Genomic DNA, 19,526 nt, shown 5'->3' with positions numbered 1-19,526 from the left:
AAAAAAAAAAACACAAGAGGAAAAGAGCAATGGGAAAAGCAAGGAGAACAGCGCCAAGGAAAAGGAGAAGAAAAAGACAAAGGCCAAGAAGAAGACGTGAAGAGAGCGGGGAAGCGGGGCCGGGGGTACGGAGGAGCGGCCCCCACACCCGTTCGGGAGCGCTGCGGCGGCAGCGGGCAGCCCCCGGCGGGGCGGGGCGGGCCGGGGCGGGGCGGGGGGCGGCCGGGGGGCGGCCCCGCACGCAGGCGCGCTGGGAGCCCGGGGCGCCCCACGCGGGCGCTCCCAGAGCCTCGGCGGCGGCGCCCGGCTCGGCTGCGAGGGGGCGCGGGCCGGGGCCGTGCTGAGGGGGGGGGCGGCTGCCGCCGCGCCCTGGTGCTGGGCTGTGCCCGCTGCCATGGGGTAGGGAGCGGCGGGGGGACGCCGCCGGGCTGCGGCCGCCGTTGGAGCGCGGAGCCGGGGGGCGGCGGCGGCGGCGGCGGGGTCGGTGCCGGGGGGGCTGCCCCGGTGCGAGCGCGGCGGCGGGCGGAGAGATGGTCGCGGAGTTGGTGAGCGGCGCCCTGGGGCTCGCCCTGTACCTTAACACGCTGGGCGCAGACTTCTGCTACGACGACAGGTAGGGGACACGGGGGAGGGATGGAGGGAAGGAGGGGGCTGCCCACCTGCCCCCAGCCCCCCGGGAGCCGCCGCCGTCGGGTGGGTGTCTGTGCCCCCCACCCCGGCCGGTGGCTCCCGGGGGAAACCCCGCTTCGCGGCTTAATCCGGGCGCGATTAAAACGGGTGCGTAATTAACACGTACCGGGGAGAGCGGCGCGGGTGGGTGAAGTTACGGACCGTGCTGGGGCGCTTCGCCCGCCGCCGGCCTGAACCCCCCCCCCAGAGGCCAGCACGGGGCTGCTCTGACAGCTCCGCGCCGGGTCCCGCAGCCCCCGGTCGGCGGGTGGTGCTGCTCGGGGCCCGAGCTGTCCCCGAGGGTGGGAAGGGGTCAGCTGCATCCTTGGCTGGGCTTCTGCCTCGGTCCGAGGCAAAATGAAAAATCCCAAGCACCTGCCTGGAGCCTGCAGGTTGCCACCTCGGGGGTCTCCCCATCCTGTCCCACCGTGATGTGGGGTGCTGCACCTGCTGCGCAGGGGCCTCACTCTGCTTCAGCATCATCCTGCACTAGGGCTGTGGCCGTGCTTGGGTGGGTGCCGGGCACCATGTCCCCTGCGGGTCTTGGCACCTCTGGCTTTGGTCCTGCAGGTCGCTGGTATGAGCCTGAAGTCCCACGAAGTGAAGTGTTGTGGGCTCGTGTGAGCCTTCCAGTTACAGACGAGGGTTTTTATTGTTTAAATCTGCCTTAAACTTATCCTGCAACTTAAAACTTCATTCATGAATGGTAAAAGAAAAAAAAAAATCAACTGTTACTCTGACAGGCGAGGTCTGAGTTGGATCAATAGAAAGCAGCGAATATTTTGACACACTGACACTGTTTCAGACCCGCTTGTTTTAGTTAAGAGCTGCAGGAGTTGTGGAATATTTACGTAAACCCAAGTGGCATATGTTGCAATATTTAGGCAAAACTGGGTTGTTTAAGGACGTGCTTACAAGCCTGTCCTGCAGGCCAGTTCAGATTGGCTGGGGATGGAAGGCAGTTTGAAATACTACCTGATGTTATTGATGTGGAGGTCAGGGTTACTCTTGATCTTGCCTGAGTGTGCTTTAACACAGTTGGGAAGTGGGGATGCATGAGTGTCATCGAGGAACGGGTGGAAAAGGTAATCATGCGCTGTCTTCCTAATATTAATCCCACATTATTTAAGAGGTGTTCCAAAACACGGCAGTGTTGGTATGTTTACCTTCTAACTAAAGAAAGTACTTCTCATTGTAACTAAGATTTAGGTATTCACTAGAGTGCTCTAAAAGCCAATTAATGGCAATTCTGTATGCAGGGTCATCTAATTAGGATGCCTTTCAACTGCAGCCCTGGAAGGGGAAAGGCAGAAATGGCTGTTGCATGCTGGTAATTGTTGAACTAGAAATGGTTATCTATTCAAAGAGGCAAGGCTCTCAGACCTAAAGTATTCTTTTAACTGTAATCACAGAATCTCGCTGCCCTGCAGGAGCCTACTTGAAAAGTAACGCTAGAAAAGGAGGTCGATGCTGGAGCTGCAGGACACAGCCCTCCATGTGGGAGATGGATCATGCTACTAACTTTAAGTGAATCAAGATTGTGCATTTAAGCTAGGAACCTGCAATCTTTGTTTCAGGAGGGCAGCATATTGCTACAGCTTTTTCTGCTTCCATTGCCATTATATTGAAATTACATCAGGCTGTTCTTTTTTTTTTTTTTTTAATATAGTGATCAAGCTTACTATATAAAGGGTTTCTGTAATTGCGTTCTGTATATTTTTTTAATGTAGGTTGGTTAAGATTAAGTGGCATCGTAAAAACTTCTTATAACAAAATCAATTTCCCAATGGTAAAACTTAATATTTTAGCGGCTGCACAGCACCAAACCAAAGACTGTACGGACAGTGATATAACAAGCTTGCTTGTAGTCTGGGGTTTATGACTTTATATCAAAGGATTCAATATTTTATTTCCTACCCTTCACCCAATTAAGCTGAAATTGAATTTAAGCTCTGAGGAAGTTGAGTTTTTAAAAAAAAAAAGTACACATTCTCACTTTTCATCATGAGTCTACCTAACTCAGCTGGAGAGATATGTGGTATGAGTGTAATGAGTGTAAACATGATCTTTATAATCAATTGACGTATTGATTATTTTGAATTAAAGTGACAGCTTCTAAATCTGAGAGCTAGTATAAAGAAGAAACACTGCTTTTTTTTTTTTCCTCTGTGAACCTAGAAAACAAGCTTTTGTCACCCTGTTCCCTGCTGCTGCAATTTTCGCGGACAGCTGTGATATTTCCTAGTTAAGTGTGTAGATTATTGGGGGGAGAGAATCCTCTTCCACCAACCTCCTTGTTAATTTAGGAACTAATATATTTCCCATTCTCTTTTTGCATATTTGTTTTAGAAGAGATGAATATGGGAAGAGGGGGTGGAAATATTTTGATGTTCGACTAATGCCACAGTGAGCTCACATGGCATGCTAATAAAGCTTTATTTATTGCTGAGCAGAATCATTTTGGAAACAATAAGGAGGGGTAGCGAGAAACGCAATTTTGATTTCTACAGAAGTGTTGAAGATCTTCATTGTTGCGCTGAGTTAAATCCAGATTCCTGCCAGATTAAGGGGAGGCTAATCTCTAGTCACTGCACATACCGTCCTTGTTTCATGCTAATGTCTACCAGTATTACATGAGGGAAACCTGTGGCTGCAATTAGTCTGACACCCTGGTATCATTATTTTGCTTTGCCATGTAAGCCCACCCTAAAGCAGACAGTTTGACCTGCGGGTGCCTTGCGTTGAGACTGTGGTCCTCTGCGTGACCTGTGCTAAGTAAGACAGGTCCCTGTCAGTTTGTAGCTGAGGTGTGGAAGATTTAGTGCTCCAAGTATCCTGGGGTCATATGCTGCTGCTACAGCGCGCATGTCAAAAGCAACTCATCCGTTGAGGTATTCCTTTGTACTCCTAAACATGAGAAGAAAGGCATAGTTTAAGGAGGGTGTTAGGAAGAATCTATAACCTCCAGTGGTGTATTTTCTCTGTGGCCTGCTGTATATATTTTCCAGAGCACCAGTTTTGTCAGGCTTGTCTGCCTCTATGTTGGATGCCTCCATGAGATGTGGTAGCACTGACCAGATTTCTGTAGCTTGTGCTGTGTTCAGTAGGCCTGAACGGGGCAGTCTTGCTGATGGTAGAAATGACATCAGGCAGCCTGGTTTCAAAGTCGCAGGGCGGTATTACAAGCTGCATTGAAGAAATTCTAATGAATGCCTTCACAGTGTAGCGTCAAACGAGCATAATTTAAAAATAGGCTGAGGCTGTGCCCATTGCACAGTACCTCTGTTGGGTCTGACACATGAGAATTAATCTAGCAAGTGACCCAAATACAGGCTGTAGAAGAACAAGTGTAAGTACACTGGGGAAAATTACTTGCCATCTGTTTCCTCGTTGTATGTGTATATTTGATTATTAATTTACATTTGTGATTTTTGTGGCTCCTTTTTGTCATCTCCTCTCCATTTCTCAGCATCAAGTGTGTTATCTCCAGCAGCTTGCAATAGATCCAGTTCTCAGGTGGCTGCAGTCTCTTCAGTTTCAATAGTGAGGCTGGTGGTCAGTAAAAATGGGAAGAAGACATTCACAATTTCTCTGCAGCATTTTCCCATTGTCCCTCCTCTACTCTCTTAAATGTGCTAATTTAAAGTGACCCTAAAGGTAATTTGCATATGAAACATGGCCTTGTATGTGCTGATAAAGCAAAACATAATGCAGCGAAGATGCCTGAGTAACTGAAGCAACATGGTTTTCAGCTATTGTAGTTGAGGATCAACCAAGCAAACCAGTAATTGACTGTCTAATGGGATGAAGCTGGCATGATAATGTTCTATTACTGTGATACCTGTTCTATTTTAAACGCTAAACATCATCTAAAAGTATATTTGGCTTTAACTTTAAAAAACATTTATGCATAAAAAATTTGTGTTGAATGAAACACCTTAATCAGAATGTGAAATCTGTTTCATCAAAATAATTTTTTTTTCCTCCAGTGGAGATGCTCTAGTATAGAGATTTTTGGAAGCAAAAAAGAAATTGTCCTTGCAGGCTTTATTTTAAGATTTCTGTTGCATGTATATCACTAACATAAACTGTGTCACTTTTGGTAGGTGGTTTAGAGAATAAATTCATTACCGTTAGCAGATGGAGAGTCTCCCTGCGTCACTGGCGGGATGCATCTCATCTGCAGGAAGTTCTTCCAGCGCACAATGGAGTTACAAATTCAAATGATCCACTTTCTCCTGCATCTCCCATATGTATTCCAGCTGCACTTCTGAATCCTTTAAGTTTGCCAGAGTGAAAGTTGCTCAAAAGGCACAGAAGTCTCTCATCTCAATTTGTTAACCATCTGATAGCTGCAAGAACGCTGAATTAGAGCTCCTTTGCCTTCCTCATCTGGAAGTTTGCCTTTGCCTTGTTGGCTGCTAAGATTATTTTTTTTTCTGTGAAGTTGTCTGAAGCAGGCTTTGCTGTTTGTTTATGGAATTTCTTTCTTTAGCTGAAATATTTGATGTTTAAGCTGTAGATGTGAGCCTGTTGGCAACCTGTGGTGAAAGTTGCTCCAAATTGGAAAAACAGACTAAATTTTAAGAGAAAGATGCTTATTCTCATTGTTACTTATGTAAAATCGAATCTGTTTCTTGGGCCAATTCTTATGGTTAGATTTTAATAGGTTTTGTTTTTGAATTATTTTATAGGCTTGATATATCACTTGGATCAACTGTCTTTTTTTTTTTTATATAATTTTTAAACTGTTCACCATCCCTAATTTTTTGTCAGAAATGGTTGATTGAAAGGTGGATTTATTTTACTGTAATCTGTACCTTCTGCCAGAAGTTTTGGTTTTGGATGCTTTGACCCCCAGTTTTATTTATTTATTTTTAATTTCTCTTGGTTGCAGAAGTCTATTGTTGGCCTTTGAGGCTTTGTAAATGTTGAACCTCCCATGCTTTTTTTGCCTGGGGTGACTGATTCATATAAACCTTTCTTACCTTCCTTTAAAATGGGAGCTCATGGACAGGCTAATTAAGTCAGGATAACCATGGCGTTTTGTTTCAGTTCTAGATCAGGCTCCTAAGTCACGTACCTATAGCCTCAGGATAGTCCTCTAGACATGGGATACGTATGTTCGTGGCTTGCATGGATGGTCCCTCCCAAGTAAGCAGCAGAGGGTGCAAATCCTGTAATTATGTTCCCAGTTTCATGCTCCAAAGAACTCTACACTGAACTATTTTTCTCTAAAGCCTAGCCTATTGCTGAATGAAACTTGAAGAGACAAAGGGCATTTTTTTTGGAAACACCGGGGATATTACTTTACAGGTTGACTCTACTGCTCAGTTTGTTCCATCAGTGCAGTCAAAACACCTTGCAGACTTGTGAATGGGTCATAATGGTCATCTACAAAGGTAGTGGTGGGTACTTAGGCTCTGCCCTCTCTTGATGGCACAGCACTCATATTTGTCAGCTTCTTGCAAAACAAAGAAACCTGATGGATTGCAGGAATGGCAGTTGAGGATCAAGTAGCATGTTAAACTCTATTTCACTTTGAGGGATGTGCCACTAGCTAGAACTGAGCCAGTGAGTGACATTGGTTGTGGCTCTGTGAGAATGGATTTAAGAATGGGGAAAAAAAAACAAAACAACAAACGACCACCACCAGCTGTGCAACAACAGCATGGAGAGGTGGGTGAGAAGCAGCCTTGCAGACATTGAGGTCAGTGCAGAAGGAGGACAGGAGGTGCTCCAGGCACACAGCAGCAGTTCCCCTGCAGCCTGCAGAGAGGCCCCTGGTGGAGCAGGCTGTCCCCCTGCAGCCCATGGGTCCCACATGGAGCAGATCTCCACGCTGCAGCCCATGGAGGAGCCCCTGGTGGAGCAGGTGGATGTGGCCTTGAGGAGGCTGTGGCCCATGGAGAGCCCCCACAGGAGCAGGCCCCGAGCTGGAGTTGCAGCCCGTGGAGAGGAGCCCACACAGGAGCAGGGGGTCTGGGGGGAGCTGCTGCCCATGGGGGACCTGTGTTGGAGCAGTTTGCTGCTGATGGATAGACCCCCTGGTACAGACCAATATGGGAGTGGTTCTTCAAGAGCTGCTGCGTGTGGGCAGCCCACGTAGGATCAGTTTGGGAAGGATGGCATCCTGTGGGACGGGCCCTATGTTAGAGCAGGGGAAGAGCATGAAGATGGAGGAGTGGTAGATTACAAAGTGTTAGGGACTGACCACAGCCCTCATTCCCTGTTCCCCTGCGCTGCCTGGGAGAAGGGGAGAGGGGAAGGTGTGTTCAGTTTCTAATCTGTTAGTAACAGGCAATAAATTACATTAATCTCCCTGCACTGAGTCTGTTTTGCCCATGATGGTAATGGGTGAATGATCTCTCTGTCCTTATCTCAACCCTTGAGCCCTTTTTCATTATGTTTTTGTCCCCCTCCTCTGCTGAGGAGGGGGAGTGAGAGGAGGAGAGAGAGCTGTGCGGTGGTGCTGAGCTGCCCGCTGATGTGGAACCATGGTGCTAGGACACTGGGAATTATGTTGGCTTTTGTTGTCTGTTGGCTTTAGGAGGAGATTTTTCAGGAATAGTGGGAGGTTTCAGCTGGGGGTAAGACATTTACTGTCTTCACATCCCTTCTTTCCTTCATCTCATCTCTTTAATTGCTGTTTGTTTTATTGGAAACACTGTGCTTTCAGCATAAGCTATTTTTTCATATCTTTTTTTTTTTTTTCCAGTGGTTTATACAAATGGCCCATATACGTGCTGCAAAACCTGTTACAAAATCAGTGTAGTCTCTAAAAGAGTGTGTAGGAGTGCATGCAGTCAGAACAGTAAATAGAACAGCAGACTTTTTTGTTTTATACCTAAAACTTGAGACGGAGTCAATTCTGGCATCTGCCTTCCAGCAGGGAGCTGGACGAACTTCCCTTTGGAGTCTGCCACAGCAGCTCCTGAATTTATTTGTGGGGTCACTATGTGCTGTGAGTGTTTCCCCCTCTTTAGCAGTGAAGCTCGTTGGCCTCAACACTGCTCCTAGCCCGGACAGCCCAGGAAGCCCCAGGGTGAGAGGTGACTAAAGGAGGACTTTCCACGTAGTGGTACAGACCATTACTGTGGTAGGCAACTGGACTGGTCTGTGGCATCCCCTGTTACTCGGTTATATTTGTATGGCTCTTTTTTTTTTTTGCGTGGCCTTTTACTCTGCTGCTTTGAGAAGGCAATTAGGTTCAGGTATAAATCCAGATGAGATGTTCGCAGTCACCTTTCTGGCCACTGGAATAGCTTTCCTAATCCCAAATAACACCGTGCATTTCTCCTACTGAAGTAGAAGGAGCCTGTATTGCCTTCAGTTGGACGCTGTGAGTGCAAGAATACATTTGTTGTTCTGTTATCAACCCTCTGCTATATAGTCTTTTTCATGCTTAATACTCTTTTAAAAACCACCACCACCACCAACAAAAAAACCTTTATTTTCAAATAAAAAACACTTGAGGGAATACTATGCCTTGTCATATCCTCTCATTTGTCACTTATGTGGAGGTGAAGGTGCAATCATGCCTTTGCTTGTGCTCGATACTGTACTTATTTGATTTGAATGCTTAGTGCGTTTGCAGTGTTGATTGTTTTAATTAGTTTAATAACAAGGTGAAGAAGAAATTAGGCTCAGAAATAAGGCTTCTTAAGATACTGCATCATTTTGTGAGTTATTCATCAGTCCTCTAGATACCACTAAAATAAGAAGATATTTGTTTTCTTGGATGAAGACTATTTATTGACCTGGCTGTCCATCTTGATGCCGGAATTGCACCAGTGAATCATCCTGGGCAACTCCTGGATATCGGATGTGAAGCTTTGTTTGGAAGTTTGGTTTGTGGGTCTCTAGCAAGGATGTTCTCATTCTGTCCCCCCCTCTTTTTGACCTTCCATATCTTCTCCCAGCAAATCCCATGCCAAAAAGGAAGAAACACGTTATGGTTCCTGAGCAAATACGTCTGGGAATGGTGTACATCTATTTGTGTATTTCCGTGCTGAAAAGCTGTGAATTGTAACAAGAATTTCCTTGTAATAAATTCCGTGGAGCTTCGGTGCATGTTCTTTGTTTTCCCCAAACAATTTCCGTTGTACTTGAGGAAAATTTTAAAGCTTTTTTTTTCGCCTTGGAGGGAAGGAAGATCGGTCTTGCAAAATTAATGCTAGTTGCAGAAGAAAGGTTTCATTCTTTAATTAATTATTTGTAATTAAACTTCTGATCTCTTTACATTTTTATAATTAAAGCAGAAGAAAACTAAGGCTTTTTAAAAATCCTTTGATCTGAATTAGGATTCCAGTGCCAAAAAAATAATTTAAATGCTGCATAGCTATATAAAAAAACATTGCAGAAAGAAAAAGTACTAAGAGAATGATGAAAAATTTTAATCAAATAACATTGCATTTTTTTGTGTAGCAACTTTTTTTGGTAACACAAGCAGTTCTTTATAGCTTCCTTTTAACACCAGTATACTTGAATAAATTTTGTATTGTGTGTGAGAAGATATAGCTGTATGTTCTACTCCATTTCACAGTACATTACTCATCTCCTATATGTAAATTGCTTGAATTGTTAAAAATCATAGTATTTCTCTTTAATAAACACCATGCATCCTGGAGAATTGTTGACGTGGTCCTTTTTATGTTTTTTAAGAAGACAGACTTCACTATGGGGAAAGGCCAGAAAGTAGATTGCTGCTTGTATTGCTGACCTCCCGTTAAAAAAGCGAACTCCAAGCTGGATCCCTTCAGAGCACCATATAGGCTGCCTTTTGCTGCCAGTTATCTTCATGCCCCTCTTGGTCTTTGCAGCGATTGCAGGAATCAGCTCCACACCAGGTCTGTGTGAGCCTGAGTTAGCACTTGCGGCACCCTGAGTGTGGTTATGGGGCGTATGGAGAATTGCTGGCAGGGGCAGCCTGAGATGAAAGCTGTATGCACCCCACTAGGCCTGGGGTTGTGTGTCTGGATGTGCCCCGAGCTACCGTGCAAGCCATTACATCTCATGCTGCTTCTGTTTCCCTTTTCACCGTTTCTGCTTGTAACGTGATTGCAAGCTCTTGGCAGCTGAAATTGCATCTTTAATATGTATGTTGCATTGGTTGGTTCAGCATGATAAGGGCATCTGGCTGTTTTAAAAGGATGGCTTGGCCTTAAAGGAAGGAAGCTTAATGGAAGTCCCTGTATATGTGTTCCTTTTTCCATAAAGTTGCTGCTTGTCTACAACATATTGGCCACGGTGCTGTGGGATTTTACCTATGTGTTTTGTAAAAAGCGTCTCTCTAACTCTGTTTTGATTTATGTTGAATGAGTAGGTTTGTATGCATTCAAAACAGAATTCTGAATTATCCTGATTTATGATGGACCTAGGTGCTTGGAGCTTTATGGCTGGCTGATACAGGGTTAAAACAAGAAGGAAGGATTACATGTCCATGCAGCAGGAAGCTAGTTTGTCCTCTGGAATTTAAAGCCTGCTTTTAGCACTTGACAAAGAAAATAATGTAAGGATATTAAGAAAAAAGTAGATGTTTATAACCAAACAAAATTGATTTGCTGAGGCACAATAAACCTGTGAGAGATTCTGTAGGTAATTCTCCTGTAGGGGACAGTCAGCTAGCTCTTCCTTTAATTTTTCTTCTAAATGTTTCAATTTCAACCATTATATGCAATCTCTTCTGAAAATAGTTAAAGGCCACCTCATCTAGGGTTTTGGAAATGTCTGGTAAGGTGGGAAAAAGATCCCACAAAGAAAATAAGGTTTAAGGAGTATTTGCTTTCACACACTTTTGTGCTACATACTTAATCCACTAGTGTGTAATGCTAAGTGTTAATATTTGATGTTTTACTCTTGAAAAGTGATAAAAATTCCAACTGTATAGGAATTGAAGTGGTGTTTTGTCCATCTGATGCTAAGATGTGTGCTCAACATACTGTATTTCAGAGTTGTTGACTTGATGTGTTTGGGAGTCAACTGTTTTTGCAGGAGAAACAGGAGGTTTGATGCTCTTCATATTCTGTAGGTCTCTGTGCTCCTTGAGGTTAGTGCTGGAAAAGGAGCTTTGTCTAAGCAGAAAAATTGGATAGTACAGACAGGTCTGCAGGTGCCATGGTGATGTGCACAACACACGTATGTTGAAAGGCTCTGACGCAGTAGCTTGGAGCAAGGTACCATCCTGTTAGGCACAGTTTCCAAGTCACGTTGTGCATGCATGATATTTAAGTCTACCTACCTGACTCTCTGCTTAGCTTGTTCTGAACATCTTGCAGTCTGAAATTTGTAGATTTTGTACAGTAGCTTCTTACAGGTGAGGAGTTTCGGTTTATGTTCGCACTGTGCTAGTTGTTAATGGTGTGAAAAAGTGTATGAGCTCGTTTTGCAGCTAAAGGTTTAAATGTCAGTTTCTTATTGCTGAATCCCAACATGATACAGTACCTTTTTCTGAATAAGTGATTCTAAAGCATACAAAAAAAAATGCTGATACACAAGTAAATGTAAGTATGGAAAAGCTTATGGGATTCTGCCATGAACACTGTTATTAAAGACTATGTCTCATTCCTTCTGTAAATATGTAAGAAAAATCTAAGTGATTTGGATGAGAATTTTCAGTGATGGGTGGGATTAAAATCAGTTTTTGAGAAGCTCTGCTTTCTTCTGGCCTAGTGTAATTTAAGCAATACTGCTTAAAAGTATAAGTTGCACTTGATCGCCTTAGCATGGGCAAGGCTGTAGGGACATCTGTTCATTGTGTAGCACAGTGGGAGCGATGGCTGAGTGTTTTCGCTTGAACAGCATCCCTGAGAACGCTTTATTTTGCATACCTCCTTTAAGATAAGAAGTCGTGGGGAAGCATGTGTGTAGAGGATAAAAAAAAAAAAAGCACATTATACTTTATATGCTGTATTATGTGGCTGGGAAGATACTAGTGAGTGAAGAGTATTTGTTTTCTATCCTTATTTTTCATGGAATCCTATATAAAATGTGTGAGATAGCAGAATGCTGTCCTGCTAAGGAAGAGCAGATACTGTGATAATTCATAGCATGAGCCTGAAATCATGCCAGTTAGTCCTTCGCCAAGGGTAAGTGATCACACACTTGTAGAATAAGCTGCTCAAGGAAGACTGCTTATCATGCCATATTTTGTTTTGTAAAATGCAAAAGAACCCTGTGCGTAGCAGGACAATTGCATTTAATATGCATATTTAATTGCACATATAATAACGGACATTTTTCATCTTAGTAGTACTTGCAGTGCTATCTTATGTCTGCGCCAACAGTGCAGGTCATGGAGGGAGTGAAGGGATGGACTGCAATCAGTGAATCTTCCAACAGAGTGATTAAATTAGTATCAAATTATGCCCTCAGGAATTTCTAAACTCATAAATATAGTAAGCAGTATGGTAATCAGAAAAAAGCATGTTGTTTTTTCTAGTCAGAGTCTTGGTTTCTTTAGTCATTGTTCTGACTTTCAGCAGGAACTCGTGTGCAACAGTACCTTCTGCTGTTTTACTTTCTGCAGCAAAAGAACTGTGTTGACTTCGCAGTTTTATTTTTTTTCTGCTGAGGGTTACAAGTTAGGTACATGGGTCGCCTTTCACTGTTTGTTCTAAATAAAACTAAATGAGGAAGCAAATGCAGAGATTATATTTCAGCTGTTGCATCAGGAACTGGCTAAACGTTGATTTAATTGAATTCAATTTAGACTGGTTGAATGTTGCTGCTGTTGTAATTAAAGAAAGAAAACTGCAGCTAACTAATCTGTTTTTCTGTCTCTTGTACCTGCCTGAAATTTATTCCTTTTCTAAGTACAAATGAGCAAGTATCCAGCTAAGCAAAATCAGTCTTTGTGCCTAGATGATTATGCACTATTTTGTGCTTATTGGAATGGAAAACATTAGCAGATTGGAAAGGATGAATGGCCTGCTTAATAATATCCAAGAAGGAAGAAAAATGACTTAATAATCTGCTTTAGTGATGATCTGTTTATTGCATCCTAATTTAGATAAGGTCAAGATAAAAGCAAATTATTTTGTATGTCCTACGTGTCGGTGAGAGATAAGACAGCAACACAGGCCTCAGGTTTGTGGTGAAGACTTCTTTCTTTACAAACGCCTGGACATGTGTTCAGCTTTTCAGATGTAAATACTCCCATTAGATGAAATCTTGGTCCAACTGGAGTCGATGGTAAAACTCATGGCAATTTAAATAAGGCTAGAATTTCATGAATGAGTTCAGTGAGACTACTTGTATGCATAAAGTTAAACACATGGCTAAGTGTTTGCAGGATAGAGGGCCCGCAAGGATACAGGAATAAGACCCTTGTGATGCAATTTGAAGTCTGACCTGCCTTGCTGTTGGGTGATGGAGAGCTGCAGTGAGGAAGTCGGTGAACCTTTTGGGCATAAACAAACACTGAGTATATAAAACATCATAAATAACTACAATTCATAAAACGCTTGGTTGGTCCTAAATAATGAAGCAATGAAAATGTTTATGGGCTGTGCTTGTTCTTGTAATATATTTTTATTTTATATTTTTTGGCACAAATGCACGTAAGGAATTAGTATCATTATTATGCTTTGTTATTCAGAACTACTTGGTGTAGTGGGTGCAGCTTTCTTTTGGAAGGGGAAAGAGGCAAGACAGAAGTCACAGGGCAGCCCCTCACCCTCAGCCTCATACTCAGTCATAGGAGTTGTGAAATGTTTGATAATTATGTCAGTTGTTGTAGTCGTCATGTAAATTAACTACTTAATTTCATATCATGCCCGGTAAAGAAACACTCTGTGCATTATCGTAACGTTGATGGCTCTCACCATCTGAGGCTCTCCTCTCCAGATGTTTCACTGTTTTGCAAATTTGATTTGGAGCTGCTTGTACAGCAGAACAACTGTCACATACATTAACAGATCTCTATCTCTTTCTTTGTGGAAAGTATCTTTGCAGAGCCTAGTTTCATGTTTCTTGGCGACAAATACTGTTTGAACGACTGCCTCCTTAATCCTCTGAGATTTAGATAAGTACAATTTTCCAGGTTTTTGAGGGAGTCCTAATTTACATTTCATAACACATACACAACCAAGCAGTTAGCATGAAGTCTTACGGCAGCCTGACAGTCCTTTGTGCCTATGGAAACAGTTACACAATGGTGCATGTGCAAATAATGTTATCAGGTGCCCTTTGTGTGTGTTCACCCGTTTTACCTAGAGTATACTAAAAAGCTGCAGCCTAATTCTCATTTAAATAAAGCCTGGTCTATTGCAAGATGAACTTGCATAAAGACAGAAACACCGAGGTCTTAAGAAAATAATAGCTGCTATTCATTCTTTTAAATGGCTTCATTTTGGCATGCTGTTGATGATATTTTTTTTTTTTCTCTGAGCATGGCATTAAATGCTAGTGCCAGGAGGAACATCCCCCCAGTGGGGAGGTTAGATTCAGGCTGTAACCTTTCCTTTGTCCTTGCTAACTCTCCTTACAGGTGGATGCAGGACCTTGTTCTTCCTCCAGGTTGGAGACTAATATTCCCTATATTTCTGGAGAATAGAGGTGAACACACCTGCTACATTATCCTGCTGATTATGCTGTCTAGTTGCTGTTGGGGAATAGGGAGTTGTAGTGGGCAAGTATATAACAGGTGAAGTGGCGAGGCAGTGGGAGATGCAACACTGGGACAGAGCTCTTCAGATGTTGTGTGCACAGGTGTCTGGGGCAAATGCTTTCTCACTTCTCATTGAGTGTTGGGGGTTCTTAAACTTTGTTTTTTATTTTTGTTTCATACTGATAAGTTTCATACTGATAAATCCTACTGGATTTAACTCCATTCACCAGAACATCTTTGGGCCCAGCTACTCTGCCAGTTTTCATCCCACTGTGTAGGGAGTGATGCATTAGAGTGCTTCAGGAGCACTTGAGTAAAGTTTTTATCCTCCCGGCAGCTTCAGACTGAAGTGGATGAGAAGAGCAATGCATAGGAAAGAGACAGCATATGCATAGTATTCCTTCATGTTAGTCTTTATGTTGTATTTGCAGGTACAAGAGCCATCTACAAGTTAAAGTGAGGAAAGGTCTGGAAAAAGGTGAAGCAACGCAGAAGATCTAATGGAGAAGGGAGAAATGAGTTACAGCCTTGGTAGTGGTTAGGTGCGTGGGATAGAGGATCTAAAGCTAGTACACAAACTGAGAGGAAAATTGCCCTCAGTGTGTTAATGCTGCTGCTGCATTTGCTGAAAGAGACATTAGTCCTGGATTTTGGCAGTCTCAACTGTTTCTGTTGTAGCAAGCCAGGCTGGGTCAAACTGCTTAAACCAAAGATGCTTGCTTTGCCGAAACAAATCTGAGATTGATCACGTCATTAGCATGACTAATGGGTTAAAAAGGGGTAGCTGCTTGTGGTGTAGGTGGTGATGAGCAGTTGGTGGTGATAATCTGATCAGACCATACCAGTGAAGTCTGTCCAGAGAGGTCTCCTTGGATTTCACTTTTTTGCCTTTCACGAGTTTTCAGCTTGCTCTTCTAACCTGTTCTCTTTCTCCGTCTCCCTGGGTGGTTTTCTCCTCTCACGTTTCCTACAATGGAAAGCTAATAAGACATATACAGAAAACAGACGCTGGAACCAAAGTAGGAAAAATGAGCAATGGCTTAGTTAATGGAGTTTGGCCCTTTCAAGGAGAAAGACACAATGTAGACTAAAAAAAGAGATAAATTGCTTGGGAAAGGAAAATGGATAAAACAATGTGGCTGAAGACAGAGGCCCAAGTGTTACTGTGCAAAAATTAGATTGCTGCAGAAGCTAGGGTTTGTGGCTGCCTTGTTTGGCTATTCCTTACACTAAGTCCTAGTTTGGGACAGACGATAGCAATGCAAAGCACTGTTAGTTTTGGCTGGTTCTTGCCAAGGCCTCTGTGTGGCTAATGAAGCGCTAGTTTTTAACCTAGTCTTGGCAATAGTGGTTTGAATGGAAGGCCAGACTGAACTATCAGCAGAGATGATACTATTTTTAGGGGTATGTATGTGAAGAAATACTTGATGATATAAAGCTATAGAAACTCTTGGAAAGTGGCACTGTGTTTGTACTTTGAATGTTTAAAGAAGTTTTCAAATCCCTATCAGCATGAGAACTGACTGTGAATTTCAAACATAGAATTGCACAGCATGTGGCATTCATTTATAATCCCATTATTAGATTAAATGTTATGAATTAAACAAGTACTCTTTTCCCTGTGTTTGCTTAGGCTCTTGTTATGGAAGGGAAATGTGCATCTGAACTACCAGGTAAATAGACTTTGCCTTTTCTTTTGGGCTTTGTCTTCTTTCCTGTAACATCTACACCTTTAAGGACAAAGGCAAAAAATCAATTTTCACATTAAAGAATAAATGATTTGTAAAGACACGTTAGAGCCCAGGCCTCTAAGACTTGTGGACTGAAAATGGAAACATAACCACAACGAGCGTATTCTGAGACAAGTTCAGTGTGGAGTTTTACTGAAATGTTTAGGGGATGCTCTTGAGAATGTCGAATGAACCTTTAAAAGATTTCCCGCATTTGCCTGCATATTGTCTGGCTTTTGATGCTGGCACGAGCTTGGTAGAAATGCATGATGTAGTTAGAATTCTGTCAATTTATTGTGAAAAATAGAGCAGTGGTCATTTTTTTTTCCCCTCACACTGGTGGTTCGTACATTTCCCTCTCTGGTTTTAAAGCAGGAGGAAAATACACTGAGATTTTCAAGTTAACTTTTTTAAACACACCATTTTATTAGATGGAATGGATATTTTAGCCAGTGTTCACTTTTAGCTGATATAGTAATTCTTATAATACATCCATGTTCTGTGTATCAAGTGTGAGATCCAGGCTTTGGGCATAGTGGTGTGGGAACAATCTGCTCACACAGATGAGCCAACAACAACTACAAAGAAGTTGTTGTGACTTGGCAGTGCTGCGATCGCCACAGCTATTAGTCAAGGTGCTAGGATGAAGTCAATTCAAGTGGTAATTGTTGTTTTTTTGAGTACTGTTATTATATAATAAGAATGGTTATACATGAAACTTAAAAAAAAAAATAATAATAAATTGTGACTATTCAAGTTAGCTAATGCTTTTTATAGCACAATTTCATCATTTGCTTTGGTGTATAGTTAACTATCTGAAGTCCATGTAGCCATAATAATAATATTCTCCTCTCCAAGGGGATTTAGTTGGAGTTTTGGAGTCCTCTCAAATATGAGGGACAATGGCAATCTGTCCACCGTGATGGAGAACAGCAGCAAATCATACAGGCTAAGGCCTGACATACATTCAGTTCATTCTTTTGAGTTTCTGATGTCTAAATATATTCCCAGAGTGTGACCATCGCTGTGTGACATTGCCTCATTATTAACCTGAGTTGGATTTAGATATTTCTGGGTATTTGCAGTTTGGGTGTTTCAGAAATGAGATATATCCTTTCTAATTTATGATCTTGAGTATTGTGTCAGCCAGATCTTTGAGTTGGGTGTCCACTACCTGAGAGAATGCACAAGTGTAAGCTGTCCTAATCCTAAGGTGTATGTAGTTCAGGCCCTTATTATGGAAACCAAACCAACATACTTTATCTCTCCCTGCCTGTTTTTTATGTGACTTAGTAGGATTGCTTATATAAACCTATGACTATCTTATTTTTTTAAGAACATAAAAATCTTAAAGATTTTGCTCATGTTTTAATTTCAATTACCTCATCAATACCTATAGCATGAAGTAATGGAAATCTGTATCTGGAACACTGGCGTGGGGAAAATAAATTACAGGTAATGTTTTTCATCAACCATAATTAAAAGAATGATTATTACAATCAAAATTAATTGCATCTAATAATGACTGTTTTCCTTTTTTTGGTAACGAATCTGAATCTTTCTCTGATAATTTTCCCTTCATGTTTCTGAATGCTGTTGGAAAATTGTATTTTGCTGCTTCTTTGTATCAGTTTCTAAAGGGGATTCAGTACTTTCTGAAGGCAACTATGTATTTTTTAAATCACTGGTCTGAAATGTGTTGGTTAACACATATTTACTTTGTTTTTAACAATGAAATCATGGAATCAACAGTGCCACAAGCTAATCTGTGGATTTGCCTGAGGTGGTGTTGTGAGCCTTCAGAGTGAAGTTGTGCTCATCTGTTGATCTGAGTAAAGTATGCACCTTTATACAAAGACCTGGGTATAGTCATAGATAATTTTATGAATGTTTCTGAAGTGGAATTTTACTAAGTCTTTTCTCTTTTAGTTACTTCTGTTTTTCACTTTTTTTTTTTTTTTTTTTTTTTTTCCCCTTCCCTGCACTAATCATCTAGTATTTGGAAAACAATTATTTTTTCTCTCTCTCTATATGTATGTAAAAAAAAAAAAAGCTCTAAATGAAAGAAATGTTGGAAACAAGCCTTTTTCTATCATCATAGACCATGAACTGTGAAAGTGACACAAGCTCAACTAATCTTTTTGCATTTCAATATTAAATTTGTTCTATTTTTCACCTGTTTTTTTGTTGTTATTCACTTTGTCCCTATCCTCATGTTCTTTCCTACCTCACCCTTAGATCACACCTTCTGTGATCTGAGAAGGAACCTGCTCTGAGCTTGTTTGGTGTCTTGCAGAAAGGTGTCTTCACTGATGGATTGGATTAATTAAATGTTGTTACTTGGTTCTCTGAATCTGATCTGTGTTTTGTTGCTTCTTATAATTCATGTAACCTGCTGCCTCTTGCAGGTTTATGACTTTGGTAAGGACAAGCGTCAGGATTTTATGCTGATGAACACTGGTAACAGCCTCTCTTCTATATTACCCAAAGTTCTTGAGCTCTAAGAGAGGGTAAAATAGAAAAGTAATAGGAAACAGGTTATATTACATATGTGCTACTGATGAGCTGCAGCATACCCTTCGGTGCACCTTTGTTAGCAGGGCAAATCTGTGAGTCTCTTGCCCTTGCCAAAAGACAGAGCCACCTTCAGATCCGGAGCATTGCCTGGCAATCCCAGGGATGCTCTGGTTTCCCAAGAGCGGTTGCTGAAGGCTGGGCATGACAGCCTCGATCATGACCTCTGGCTGTTCCTCCCCTGCCTGCCTTGCTCCTATAATCCTGCAGCAGCTGTCTGAATTTCCTTTGATTCCTCTGGCTTCAGCAAAGCTGCAGGGACACTGGAAACCTGGCCCTGACCCCTGCTGAGCTGATGGAGATAAGAGCAATGAACATCATTGCCAGTGAAACGTGTGCACCGCTGCCCTATTTCAAGTCAGCGAACACTGGGGACTTGCTTTCTGAGGATGATCCATGCTCTTCCTGCCTTCCGCTGGTCCCAGTGGTGCTGGCTGTGACCCCCTGTCCCCCTGCCCCTCGGGTGGCAGGGTAATGGCAGGCCATGAGCCCTGTGGCTGCTGGTGCTGAGAGGAGTAGAGAAGGAGCAGGTTTGTAGGCCAGATCCCGCTGGCTCTGACTGGAGCCTGCTGGCTCTGCAAGGAGTGCCATGGGGAGCTAGTCAGAAGCGGGCTGAAAGTGCAGAGCTGCCCCTCTGTTATTCAGGAACATTTGCCAGAATCGGTGGAACAAGCGTCTTGGGTTTTAAGTGATGTCTCACTGTCTGTGGTGTAAACATTTCTTTGATTTTTTTTTTCCTCCCTGATTATTATTTTTAATTTTAGCATGGATTTGTGCACTGTCAATGCTTAGGAGCAGTACTTGGTAGTTGATTCACTTCCTTTCCTACAAAGCACCTCCAGCAAACTGATGTGGAAGTGGCTGAATGTGTCAGCTGCAGAGTGAGGTGGCTGCTGGTGGGAAGGGTAGGGGCTGTTTTGGGTGGTTGCAAATACTGACAGCCA

At 42.6% G+C, this 19,526-nt stretch overlaps 1 protein-coding gene across 2 annotated transcripts in view; it reads left to right on the top strand.

Annotated features, from left to right (window-relative positions):
* Positions 1-271: 271 nt before the first annotated feature.
* Positions 272-19,526, top strand: part of TMTC2 (transmembrane O-mannosyltransferase targeting cadherins 2) — a 255,856-nt gene continuing 236,601 nt past the window's right edge. The window contains exon 1 of one of the 2 annotated variants that reach the window (XM_072037087.1): positions 272-613. In XM_072037087.1, coding sequence (XP_071893188.1) covers positions 531-613 — 83 coding nt within the window. In that variant the 5' untranslated portion in view covers positions 272-530. The remainder of the gene's footprint in view (positions 614-19,526) is intronic. The other variant, XM_027451370.3, reaches the window with a different exon arrangement.

This window comes from Anas platyrhynchos, chromosome 1, assembly GCF_047663525.1.
Source record: "Anas platyrhynchos isolate ZD024472 breed Pekin duck chromosome 1, IASCAAS_PekinDuck_T2T, whole genome shotgun sequence".
Taxonomy (NCBI): Eukaryota; Metazoa; Chordata; class Aves; order Anseriformes; family Anatidae; genus Anas; species Anas platyrhynchos.
This window is presented reverse-complemented; position numbering and strand designations above follow the sequence as displayed.